This window comes from Prinia subflava, chromosome 1, assembly GCF_021018805.1.
Source record: "Prinia subflava isolate CZ2003 ecotype Zambia chromosome 1, Cam_Psub_1.2, whole genome shotgun sequence".
In the NCBI taxonomy this organism is placed as follows: Eukaryota; Metazoa; Chordata; class Aves; order Passeriformes; family Cisticolidae; genus Prinia; species Prinia subflava.
In genome coordinates this window covers 145,067,853-145,080,520 of record NC_086247.1, presented here as the reverse complement: position 1 = coordinate 145,080,520, position 12,668 = coordinate 145,067,853, and the positions used below count along the sequence as shown (strand labels likewise).

General features: G+C 45.9%; 1 protein-coding gene across 1 annotated transcript in view; it reads right to left on the bottom strand.

Annotated features, from left to right (window-relative positions):
• The window catches only part of PTPRN2 (protein tyrosine phosphatase receptor type N2), a 633,487-nt gene that overhangs the window by 98,889 nt on the left and 521,930 nt on the right, over positions 1 to 12,668 (bottom strand). Inside the window, exon 13 of the mRNA XM_063415765.1 lies at positions 7,579 to 7,791. Within this exon, the coding sequence (XP_063271835.1) occupies positions 7,579 to 7,791 (213 nt within the window). The remainder of the gene's footprint in view (positions 1 to 7,578; positions 7,792 to 12,668) is intronic.

The window sequence follows — 12,668 nt, the reverse complement described above, 5'->3', positions numbered from 1 at the left end:
ATGTACACAGAACTATTTCTACTCCCTTTCAGAGGCTCTGGTATAAGATTTATCCTGAAAAAAAGAAAAAAAAAACAAAAAACCCTGCAAACTTTCCAGTTAAAAACTTTTAAAAATGTATTTTTTTTCTTGTAGTGCAGCATTCTGGAGGAATATGAAAGGATCAGCAAGCCAGACTGCAGTGTTAGCTGCTGAGCATTCAGAGAATATACAATAGAAGAATGTGTCAAATCTGAGACATGATAACAGAGCTGCAGCAAAAGAAAAAGGAGAATCCTAAAACAGAAAAAAGGGTAGAAGGGTGTAGGAAAGACAGGCCTGATTATCCTCTACATTACATGAGGGAAAAAAAAAAAAAGCCACTGAAGACAGTATAGTTATTCCAGAAAGAGATCAGGACACTTGAGATGATGTACGGCCTGGGACTGCAAATCAAATACTCTCCAGCCCATTAGGCAAGGCTGTGGTTATCTTTGGCTTCTTTATAACATACAGGCACTGGGACATAATCAATTTACCAGGGGGAGACAATCCATTGTACTTATCCAGAACCAGCCCACACTCAGCTGGCAAACAGCCAGTGGCACCACAGGGATGGGTGAAAGGAGCTCTGAAGCAGGAGCTGGATCCTCAGGAGCAGGAGCCCGGACCTTGGTGGTCCAGGACAGGGAGTTAGACCAGATAAAGGAATTCTCACCCTCTAAAACCAGGTGGCTACAGACAAATTATTAATAAAACTGCCTGTTGGGTGTTTTCTTTTTTTTTTTTTTTTGTGGTTTGTGCTTACTCTGTTAAGAAACTGGGAAAAGTTGGGTGGCCTGACATGAAATGGTGCCAGGGCCATTTGAAATATTTACCGTTTTAATTTACCAGGCGAGATGCAGCCTGCAAGTCCAGAGCACCTCCACAACATTTTCTAAGAAATGCCTGTTTGGGTAAGGACTCTGGATTTCCCATTAATTAAAAATGAGTCACTCACTTAATGTCGCCTCCTACTATTTTTACTTAGCATTTTGTCACATCCTAGATACACAGAAATTATACTGCAGGATGCTTGGGGCACGTTTGTCCTTGCTTCACTAAACACCAAGCTCAAACATAGTGCTTTTGAAAAATAAACAAAGTTGGCCAAGAGGAGAAGGTCAGCATCACCATCTCTCTGCCACTTTGAACTAGTCCTATGTGAAAAATGGACAACTACTTCAAAAAGATAGTTTTTTAATGAAAATGTAGACCTGCATGGCACCTTTTCATCCAAGCACTCCGGGACTTGCATGTATGCTCATTTTCCTTCCACACCAGCAGAAAACCCTTTCTCTCACTGCCTGCTCTAATGTAAGGAGTATTTTACTCCTAGGTGTTGCTGCACTGGCGCTGGTGCAGCAGCTCAGGCTCCGGGCTGTGGAGGTGAAATTTTCTCTGGTAAGGGCTAGTCCATCTCTCCAGCACTGAGTAATTCACAGAAGTTATTCAGGTAGACAGGAAAAGGCTGGAGGTGAGCCATCAGCAACCAGCCCAGCAAGTCCCTTTCCTTCAGCCTGCTTGGCTCCCCAGGGCTGTGTGTGCTGGAGCAGAGGGGCAGAGCAGGGACAGGAGGTGACAGCAGAGCCCTGCTCCTCCAGACACACTCCTCAAGCTCAAATAGAAACTTCCAGAAGTGCCCTCTGGAATCTTTGCCATCAAGCTCCTCTCCTCAAGATGGGCATTTCTCATTGAGCAGTATTTTGAAGCTGATTTTAAATGCTGTGTTAGCAAATACACCCCCTACTTATTTGTATCTTGATTTATTGACCAAGTGAGTTTGATTAATTTCTGCTGATTTATAAATTCATACGGTATTTTGGAAGGATATTCTGAACACTGCTACCATTAAACTCAATTTTATGGCTAACACAGGAAGCAAGGTTAGGGAAAAACAGAATCCACAGCAACACAGGAATTGTGAATAGCTCTGAACACTAATCAGCTAAAAATTTGACTAGAAGTTAAATCCAGATTTGTAGAAATCCTGTTTTGCTTCATTCTGCTTTGGCCATCCACTGTCTGACTTCAATTAAGTGTTTAAACATCAGGCAAACTCTTCTTCTCATCACCTTGAAACACTCCCCCCTACTCCTCTCCCAGGATTGCTATGTGTGACTACTGTGAATTCTGTGTAGTCACACATATTTTGTACACTGTGAAAACTGTCTCACCTTAAAGTACAGTGGTTTATGTAACTACTGTACATACAAAGTATCTGCAGGTTCCTGAGAATTTATTCTGAGACAAAATGCTAATCAAAGAGAGACAAAATTGTTCACATAATACATAATAAGCAGAATTAAACAGACAAGAACAACTCTTCTAATTCATATACCACGTATGCTTTATCACAAACAATTAGTTTGTCCTGTATCTTTACACAGTTATGAGATGATCTCTTTTTGCCTCTTTAAATAAGGACACGGGAAAAGAAAAGATTAAAAATGCATTATGTCCTTTGTTTCCCAGAAGAGAACACAAGCAAGTCCTTCACAGCATTCTGCCTTAAGGCAAAAATTTCATCTATCCAAAATCCTTACAAAATGTGTTCCTTCTGAAATGTTTACTAAATACTCATGTACTGAATAACCTCATCCTCAGTGATAGCTTTTGTGCTTAAGTGTACAAGGGTCCTTGGAAATTCAGTTTTATATATATAGAAGGTAATACTTTATGGTACAGATTATCCCTAGTTTACCAGCTTGTCTAGGTACTAAGGATGATGTTAATTGGAATATTACTGAGAACATGATCAATAAAAAAAGCAAAATTTCCCTTTCCTTCTCCCTCCCTCCTTTCACTTGGTCTACAAAACTCCAGTTTCTAAAGAGTTGATATACAGTATTACTCTAACATTAAGGTCTAATTTTTTATAATAACAAGTTTGCTTTTGAAATTCAGTCTAGAGTGTAAAATATTAAGCCATATTAGAGGTAATGAGTTATCTGTATTTAAACACACAGACCATGCATGATGGTTAAGTAGAGGGTTTGTTTCCAGCAGATTCTTTCAGTTGGAGCCTTTTAAAACACTTGCAGCAAAATATTTATTGTAATTGTAGCAAATAGTGTGTTCTTAACATCCCTAATAAAAAATACCAGCGGGATCAAATCTGTAAGAGCACGGAGAAGTTCTTAGGGGCTTTGAATCCAGCAGGATAATGTAATTAATAGGACTGTATTTGACAAAGGAATATATAATTTATACATAATACAGCACATATAATAATGTAGAATTTAACATATAATTTACAATTATATACCTGCCAAATCAAATTAATTGGACAAGTTTTTAAAACAGCTGATGATGTAAGCCATCTGCATGTAACCATGAATACTTCAGGCAGTTTAAGAAAGAACTTCATTATAAACTGTTTGGTCTTTTCCTCCTCACTTTTTCAAGAAAATTCTCTTGACTGAGATCAAGGAAAATTAAAAAGAATGTTATTGACATAAAATATTAAAAGGCAAGCTCGCTGAAGCCAGCTTCACAGCATTTTAACTTTTGCCTTTTAATTCCATTATGGGCACGGTTTTGCTGAGCATTATCAGTGATGCAGAAGACCATGCTCATAGGAAAGTTCTGCAGTGCAAAGTATAAAATATGCTGATGATTTAACATGCACACCCCGGCGTTCCCCACACAGGGGTCAAAAGCCAGGGTTCAGCTGGACTCACAAATACATCACCCTGAATCAAGCAGAGCATCCCTAAATCGCAGCAGTCACCACCACACACTCATTACACTAATAAATTGCTCGCTAATGGGAGCAGTGACAAGGAAGATGTGCACTTAGTGGCCCTGTTTGCTGCCCGCTCCTGATGCCTGAATGCCCGTTTTTCTCTGGGTTACGTTCTAAAGTCTTCAAAGTGCATGAAGAAAATCTGCTCAGCGCTGTGAAATAAATCAAAGAGTGTCTGCTGAAAATTCCTAAAACGCTTCTGCCCTAATCTCCTGGACCAGAGAGTGGGCTTGCAGAATGCTAAACTTGCTTTTCAAAGAAGATCAAAGCAACGCCAGCGACAATTAAAAACAGGGGTGCAGGTGCGCGCATGCGCGGGGCTCCGCCGAGGCACCCACAGCCTCTTTTTAGTCATCCCTGAATGCTGCCCTGACTTATCTAATCATTCCACGTGTGCTTTGAAAGGACAGGAGATGTGTTTGTGAGAGACACAAAAACCGTCCGCCTTCATGTATAAAACGTCGCATCTTACGAGACGCGCTACTTCCATTAATTCTGAAAAGCTCCTCAGCTACTGCCTAATTAAACCAGCCTGTAATTTTGTTGTTTAGTGATTCAAAGATAAATGAAGTTGCAATTGTGTATCTGTCCTTCCTCCTGTTTCTTAGTCTTTCAATAGGGTTTCCCTACTTCAACACTTTGAGGGCCAGCTGCTTGCCTTCCCCGACACCTGAATAACCAGGTTTGGCAGCTTATCAGGAGCACTGCAGTGATTTAATTTGCCTGCTTCAACTTTTATACAGTACTGGTTGTCCTGCCCAAGACAGGTCCCTTCTTCACGCAGTTACACAAGAAATATTTGTGTTAGTAGCTAAGTGTAAGGAGTGCTCGTGCCTGAGGGAGGATGATGCTGCATGACAAGTGCTACGCCTCCAGTACGGGGTGGGGGGGACTTAGCAGCCAAGCTGCTGTTTCCCTGATAATATGGTTTGTCTGTTTTCCCCTTCTGAAGATGACATTTCACTGCACAAACCAGAAAGGGAAGAAAAAAAAACCCCAAGCCCCTCCCAAAAAACAGCCATGGGAAAAAACTCTTCAAAGTTCACAGGATGAGTAAGGAAGGAGTAAAACCCTGAATGAACTCTCCTGGCTGAACTGGGTTAGGATGAAAAGTGCTTTTGCTAAATGCTGAAAATTTAGGTCAGTCTTGTTTATGTGGAGACATAAACCACTGACATTTTGAGAAGCATGTGAATCGAAGTGATATTTCTGTGTTCTCTCTGAATCACACTGGGGCACAAGGCCCTTTTATACTGACCAATTTCTCCCCATTCATTTAAAAAAAAATCTGAATTGTCATGTCAGCTGTAAGCAACAACACATTGGAGTACTGTGCTTTAAAGCCTAGTGGCAGCAGCCCCTGAAATATTTCATATTTTTAAAAAACATTGACTTAACTGAGTGGTTACTTGGGAAACCTGTAACAGAGGAGAACCAGGTAGGTACAGTTTTGAAAGCTGCCTGCTTCTTTCCTTCTCCCATTTTAATACAGGTTACATTATTCCCCCACAAGTACCAAGAGAAGATGAGGGAAAAGATAGTGGATACCTTTCTGAGACCTAATTGATGTTATCCAAAACATGCATCACACCAGATATCCACTACATTTAACTCAGCTCAGCATAAGGCGATTGTGACAATGCGAGCAGGCTCAATCCTATTTCTCTTCAAACCCATGTGAACAGTTTATTATACACAGACCCAGGCTCAGAGATTCATTTTGATAAAATGCTACTTAGCAGCATCACAACTGCCTGAGCATTTTGTCTGCGTGTACTAGGGCTTCCTATTGCTGCCATTGAAACAAATGGCAGAATTCCCATTTACTTCCAGGGGAGGAGAGCCCAGCTCTTAGAAACCTTTGTTTTTAAGGAAAAACATTTTTCCTCCCACTCATGACTACAGTTCCCCTGAAAACCCAATGGAACTGTTTAAGAAGTCAGGTGGTTAGGACTGGGCCCAGAGGTCAGGAACAAAGAATATTAATACAGTCTTGCTATTGAAAAACTGAGCAGCGACCTGGAAGCATTGTTGTTGTTTTCAAAACAGAAAATGTCATTCTCAGATCTAAATATGAAGATTTAAAAACATATACAAATCTGTAAAGAAAAAAGGAAGCACACATTTCATTTAGTGTCTGGATTACAGATTCTTATTAAACAAACCGAGCTCATTATAAAATCAATATCAACCACTACACTCCCAGGAGAAATGGCAAAAAAGGTCACTCCAAGAAATTCAAACAATTTTCCTGCTGGAAGGGCACGATTTTAATTACAGATACTATTAATTAGAGCTGTCAGTAGGAAGATTGTCCTGTTAATTATCACAAATTCAGTTTCAAGTGTGGTTTTGGAACCTGGAGGGCTTTTCAAAAAAAATTAAGAATTCCTGTATTCACAATTAACGGAAGAAAAAGCCTACCTATTGCTTCTCTGCTTTAAATAAGCCAACAGCAAGTCACCTATTAAAATCAGACAAAAAATATTTATAGCCACAGTCTCACTGGCCAACAAAGCTGATAAACTGCTGTTTTGTTCACACTTTATCTCAGACAACACTCCTTTTTCTGTCTACAGGAAATGTTCTTGCTCTCACTCTGTCTTGCTTTGGAAGTCATTAAATGCAAAAATGTAATTTAATGATTTTTTTTAAAGTAAACATTTTTTTAAAAATGAAAACCAAAACCATTCCTGAAGATACTAATTGTTACAGAAACATTCATATTTCTTATTCTGTACTTAATTCTCTCTAGACCCAGCCTGTGGAGATATTCTTAATACATTACATCTTTAACATCTGAGAGGTACAGACAGACCCAAACTTTGTGAGGAAATATGAGTTTATTCCCATATGACTCTCAGCTGCCAATTTGAATCTATCTCAGCTCCAGGATACAGAAAGGCCAGAATGTCTGATCCTCAGCAGAACAAGAAAGTAAAATAAAACTCGACAGAGAAGTGCCATTAGCGAGGCCCTATGGGTGCACAACAGACAGAGATACTACAGACACAATGTTTACACATTCTCAGATTCTTTTTCCTGGTCACACTCCAAATATTTTTGGATAGCAGACCAGGGCTGTCTGGTATATTACCATAACACATGCACTACCACACCAACAGCACATCAAGTCTAAGCCATATGATCTAAAACAAACTTCGGGAAGATGCAGTGTCTCTCCACCCAACACTTCTGAAACTGAAAGAGAAAGCTTGAGGTTTCTGATTTATTTCCGAGAAGCTGAGTGCACTCCTCCAGCATTACTGGGTACACATCTGCTATCATTGTTCTCCTAGAGCCAGTCCTGGTTTACCTCCCATCTATCAGCATTAGATTTCATTTTATCTGAATAATGGCACAAGATGGCAACAGATCGGGTCAAAGGCTCTTTTCATATCAGGCCCTGAAGAAGTCGATTACTCAAAAAGAGAGACATCTTCAGATAACCGTGCAATCCATTCCTCATAAAAGTTAAAGATTTTTCGTTATTAATAGTGGCAGGGGTGACAGATTATGGATATTAATGTTATTTTTCTGAGCATTTCAATGGCAAGGGCTGCCTATTTTTTCTTTTTTTTTTTTTTTTTTAATGTTTCTAATTAGGCACGAATTTACAGCAGCTACCAGAATAGCCAAGATTAATACCCAGTAGTAAAAAAGCTGCTACACGGAATCCGCGGGACTATGACTGGAACGGGGGCGGGGGGGAAGGGTCGGAAAGGAACCCACCCCCGCCAGTCCCGAGGCGGGAAGGGCCCCGGGGCTCCGCGGGCAGCGGGGCAGGCGGAGGAGCAGAGCTCGGTCCTTACCTGGTAAGCAGCGGGCGCATCGGAGCCGGCGTCAGCCCCCAGGGCCGAGAGCTTCTCCTTCAGGCGGTGGTGGGCGCGGTGGCGGAGGCAGTAGGCGACCCCCGACGCCGCCAGGACCCCGGCGATGCAGGCGAGGGACAGGAGGGTGAGGAGGAGGAATTTCGCGGACTCTGCCTCTTCCCCGCGCTGCGCCAGCGGCGGGACGCTGTTTTTCTGCAGGGGACAAGAGAGAGGCAGCGCCTGAGTTGCGCGGTCACGGAGCGGCGCGGAGCGGGGATCCCGTCGGGGGGAACGCCCGGCAGCCCTAACTTTCGGCCGGGGAGGGAGGCGAACAGAGGGACAGGGACGGAGCTGCCGCCGTGCCCCGCTCCGCGCCCTCCCCTCCGGCGGCTCGCCCTGAACCCCCGAGAGGCGGAGGAGGCGCAGGCACCGCGGAGCGCCCCGCGGCCGCGCACCGAGGGCCGGGGCTGCGGGGGCGCAGCAAGGGAAAATCCGGTACCGTTTTTTTCTTGGCGAAAAATAAAACACAGGGAATAAAAAGAAAAGTAGGTGGCGATCCTTCCTTTTGTCTGTTGTAGAGGGAAGCGGCTTTAAAAAACCCCGATAGTTCCAAACTCCTCCAGATTACTATTATTTTTGCAGCGATAGGAGAGAATCCTTCTAGTGCATTTCACTTGTCTCCATGTGCTAAAAAGTTGTACAATAATTTCCCCTCATTAGCTTCATTATAAGCTATATTAGCAACAATTAAAAACGCAACATGAAAATGAAAAGACCAGGCGCGCAAATTGCAGCAAGACTCATTTGGCCTGCATTCCCCCTTTCACAATTACCAGGGAAATGAATTGAAAAGCACGCCCCTGCCTCAGTCCTGGTTGCTACAAGACGAGAACAATTAGCAAACTCCTTTCCACCACCTAATTTCGCGTGGTAACAAAATGGATTTTTCCCCATGAATGCCTAGCCGGCCTATTCATTATCTCTCCTCTATTAGTAATTTTCTGCTCCGTATTCAGCTAGCCAGCTCTTAATTTCCTCCTGTCTTGCAGTGTACACAGTGGCTCTTATGTCAGGCCCGGTCCATTTTTATCTTGTAATCATAAAGGCCACCAAAGCAATTATCGCTGGTCTTGACTGTAAAAGCTTGTCATTAATTAGCCTCCTTGCCTTCAGTGCTGCGGATTAGCCGGGGCTGAGGCTGAGTTAATGGAAACGCAGGTTCAGAGTCGCGGATTTTCTTGCCTGGATGCGCCGCGCGGAGGAGGATGCCCGCTCCGGCCGCTCCGTGCGCCCCGGCGGGCGCGGGGCTGCCCGCGGCACCGGCCATGTGCGCCCCGCGTCCGCGCAGCCACCGCCGCGCCCGCCGCTCCCCTCCCCTGCGCGGCTGCGGCCCCTCCTCCAAATCCCAACAGCCACCAGGAGGAGGGGGCTGCACCCCCACCCCACCCCGCCCCGGCCGCGGGGGGCTCGGGGGCCGCCCCCTCGCCGCCGCCCCCACGGCCCCGGCCGGGCACCTGCCCCCGCTGCCCCGGGGGGAGCGCGCCCTCGGCCCGCACCGGGCGGGGGGCACCGGGAGGGGCAGCACCGACGGCAGCCGCCGCGGTGCCGCTGCTCCCACCGCCTCGGGCTCGGGGGGTAAAGGGCTGCTGCGCTCTGCCATTAGCATCTCCCTGAAAGGCCCCGTCCCCCCGGGGCCAAGGGTCGCAATCTGCATCTCAATAGGCGGCTCCCGCCGAAGTGCCGGCGCCCCCTCCCCGAGCGCTGCGCCCCGGGACGCTAATCCTTCCCCCCGCAGCAGCCGGGCAGGGACCAGCCCCCCGCCCCCGCACTCCGCTCATCGGGCGGCTCGGGCCACCTCGGCCCCCGGCTGGGCTCAGGGGCACCGACGGCAGCAAAGAGCCTGGCGGGTAGTTCTGGGCACTGCTCCTGAGCCTTACTTCTCTATCTGTACCGCGGTTTTAAACGATTTTCTTTCTCCGCATGCCGTGTGACAGAGCCGCACCAAGAACAGGAGGAAAAGGCTATGCGAGAGAAACGATGACAATGATGGGAGCAAAGTGCTGTCAAAAGCTCCGAGTAAACATGCAGAAGAGAAAGGGCGGCAGGCTCTTTCTCCCACTGGAGTTAGAGCGGGTTTAGATGTTGCTTCCAACTTCACCAGGCAGTTCTCCCCGCCTAGCCGGGGCTGCTGTCGCCGGAGCTGCCTGCCCCTGACAAAAGAATTGCTCCAAGAGCCCCCTCCCACACGCATCGTACAGCTGCACTGGGGAGCCTGGAACACGGGAAGAGTTAGAAACCTTCTGTGGGGCGTTCGGCATTGCTTACACCCCGGCAAGCGTCTGCCCCGGGGGACCCAATGTAGCCGTGTCCCTTGTGACAGGCTTCGGGCAGGCGAGGGCTTGCAAAGCCCCCGCACGTCCAGGGGAGCGGCGCCCACGCCCGCCCCGACCCCCCGTGCCCCGGGGGGCGATGGAGCCCCGCGGGAGGGCAGGGCCGAAGGGCCGGGGCACTGCCGCTCCCGCTGCCCGGCGGCGCCCGCCACGTCGGAGCAGCCGAAGGGAGAGGGAGAGGGGCTCTGCCGCGGAGCCGCCGGCCCTTCTCCCACTCCTTTCCTCCCTCCCGCCTCACTGGGAGCAGCTCCAGGGCCGCTGCCGTCGGGGCCCGAGGACTCCGCTCTGCCCTCCCCGCCTGCGGGGACTGGTGCTTCGGGCCACCTCGGCCAGCCCCACGCCTTCCCCGCTGATGCCCCCGCGCCGTCCCGCAGGAGCCGCCGGGTGCGGCCGACGGCAAAGTGCCACGGCCCGGCCCCGGCTCCAACCCCGGGCCCCGCATCGGCGGCGCCCCCACGCTGGGGACCCCCGGAACCGCAGAGGGTTCCCGGCCCGGTCCCCCCGGGTGCGTCCCATCAGGACACAGCCCCCGCTGTCCCCAAGGCAGCTGGAAGAAGCCGCTGCCCTTTCATCCTGCTCGATGCCTGACCAAACATCACATTATGAAACGGGTAAAAATTAATCCGACGTGTTAGTTACCAGCTTCCTCCCTCCTCCCACCGCTCCCCCCGGCCGCCCCCGCTGCCTCTAGCCAGGAGCACAGATTTCCCCACCTCGCCTAACCCCCTGATTCTTCCCTGCAATAAGGCCCCAGCCTGAAACGGAGCCCAGGGTTAATTAGAGGCGTCCTGTCAGCCTTGACTTGAAATTGAAAGAAAAGTGTTTAAATATTTATGAATTTGACATTTACAGTCGGATGTCTTTTAAAGCAGAACACCTCTCCCTGTGCTGGTTGGGGCTGCCATGGTGCGTGTGCCATGGTGCGTGTGCCTGGGGTGGAAGGGGAACAATAGCTGTTGCATAACAAGAAAAACAAATTACCTCCCCACCCAAGGCTTAACAAATAAATAGACCATATAAATTACACGCGATTAAATATTAAACTCAGCTACATGTAACTATGCATTTTCTAAACTTCACATAACAGAATATATTGATATTTCTCTGAATTATTTTCTCTTTTGAAAAGAGTGGAGCATCACAGTGTCCCAGTGAAGGAAAAACAACTAATTCTTAAATGAATGGCTTAGAAAGTGAATCTGAACGAAGAGGCTTTGGAGGTGTGCGTCTAATCTTGCTTTGAAACAGCCCGACCTAGCTTAAGTGCTAGAAGGCAAAGAACAACAGAACACCTAAAACACACAGTGTTTACTTGAAGTACACTGTTTCTGTGAGGGTCTGTGGGTTTTTTAAGAGGAAGGAAAATGCTTAGGGTCTGATCTCATGTAGGCTTTCCCAGTCCCTCGACAGAACACATTTTATATACACCCAAAAGTGAGTCATTAACTAGAGCAGCCATAACACTGGAGTCACAAATCACTGCTCTAATCAAAGAGCAGCGTCCCGTTCCGCGGTGTCATCCCATGATGCAGCAGAACAGTCGACATTTCAAACGGATTCCAGGCAAATGTCAGTAAATATTTAATGTACGCTCTCATGTAAATAACTTCTCACACCTATGCTGGAAGTGTGGGAGAAAGTCTTTGTAAGAGCAGAGAGGAGCTCCCCATGCAGTGGTGGGGAAGCTCACCATCCAGATGCCTCAGCAGAATTACACTTCATTATTTCCTTTAGGACACAGGGCATGATTCTGGTCCTTGCAAAACTCTCACTGAACTCGTGGTTTTGTTTTGCTTCATAAATTTAAAAAGATTTAAAACCCAATGTGGCTGTTACTGCACCTGACCACTCTTCCAGTCATCACTAGAAAAATCGCTACAATTCATTTATAAACAAATCAACGGTGTAATTTTTTGTAATTTTTGCATGCTTCGATTTTTCCATTTATATTACACAGTTTTGTTTCTGAACAATAATAAAAAAATAAGATTTCTTAGTAAATATGGGCAAAAAGAGGAACTTCAGAATATGATTTGTTTCAAAATATTAGAACGTTAAGAAACTCAAGAGGTGCTATTTTTAATTTGGAATTCACTATAGAATCTAATAAATGAGAGAAGTGAGGTGGAAATAATCATGTATTAATTCTGTGCATTACAAAATCTTTTCAGAAGCTATTATCAGAGCAAGAGGCATTGTGGTTTGGATTCAGGGTGGGAGAAATCCTTTGTGCAACTGAAAGCTATTGTTCCTCTGTGCAGATGAAATTGTACTTGCAAATATGCCATTCAAGGAGGGAAAAAAGTACCTAGGCAGGAAAAAAGAATTCTACAAGAAAATCATTAATCTTAAAAATAAACTTCACTAAAATAAGTTTTGGTTCATTGTTTGTTTGTTTTCTGAAGAATATCCTGTGTTAACAGTTGCAGCCACTGACATTACAAGAAAATATAAAGGATATGCGTATTATTTCCTTATATAGAAAGCATGAAGAAAGGGATGTGTGTGGGTGTGTGTATATATAATGTGTGTGTTCATATATATATATATATATATACATATATATATATACACATCCATGTATGTCTGCTCATTTGTATAAATCTAAACTTAAATTAACTTCCAGTAATTTCCCTCTCCCAGAGGTTATCTGAGACATAGGTTGATACACTCTGCTCTTAAGTTTTGATATGTTACTAG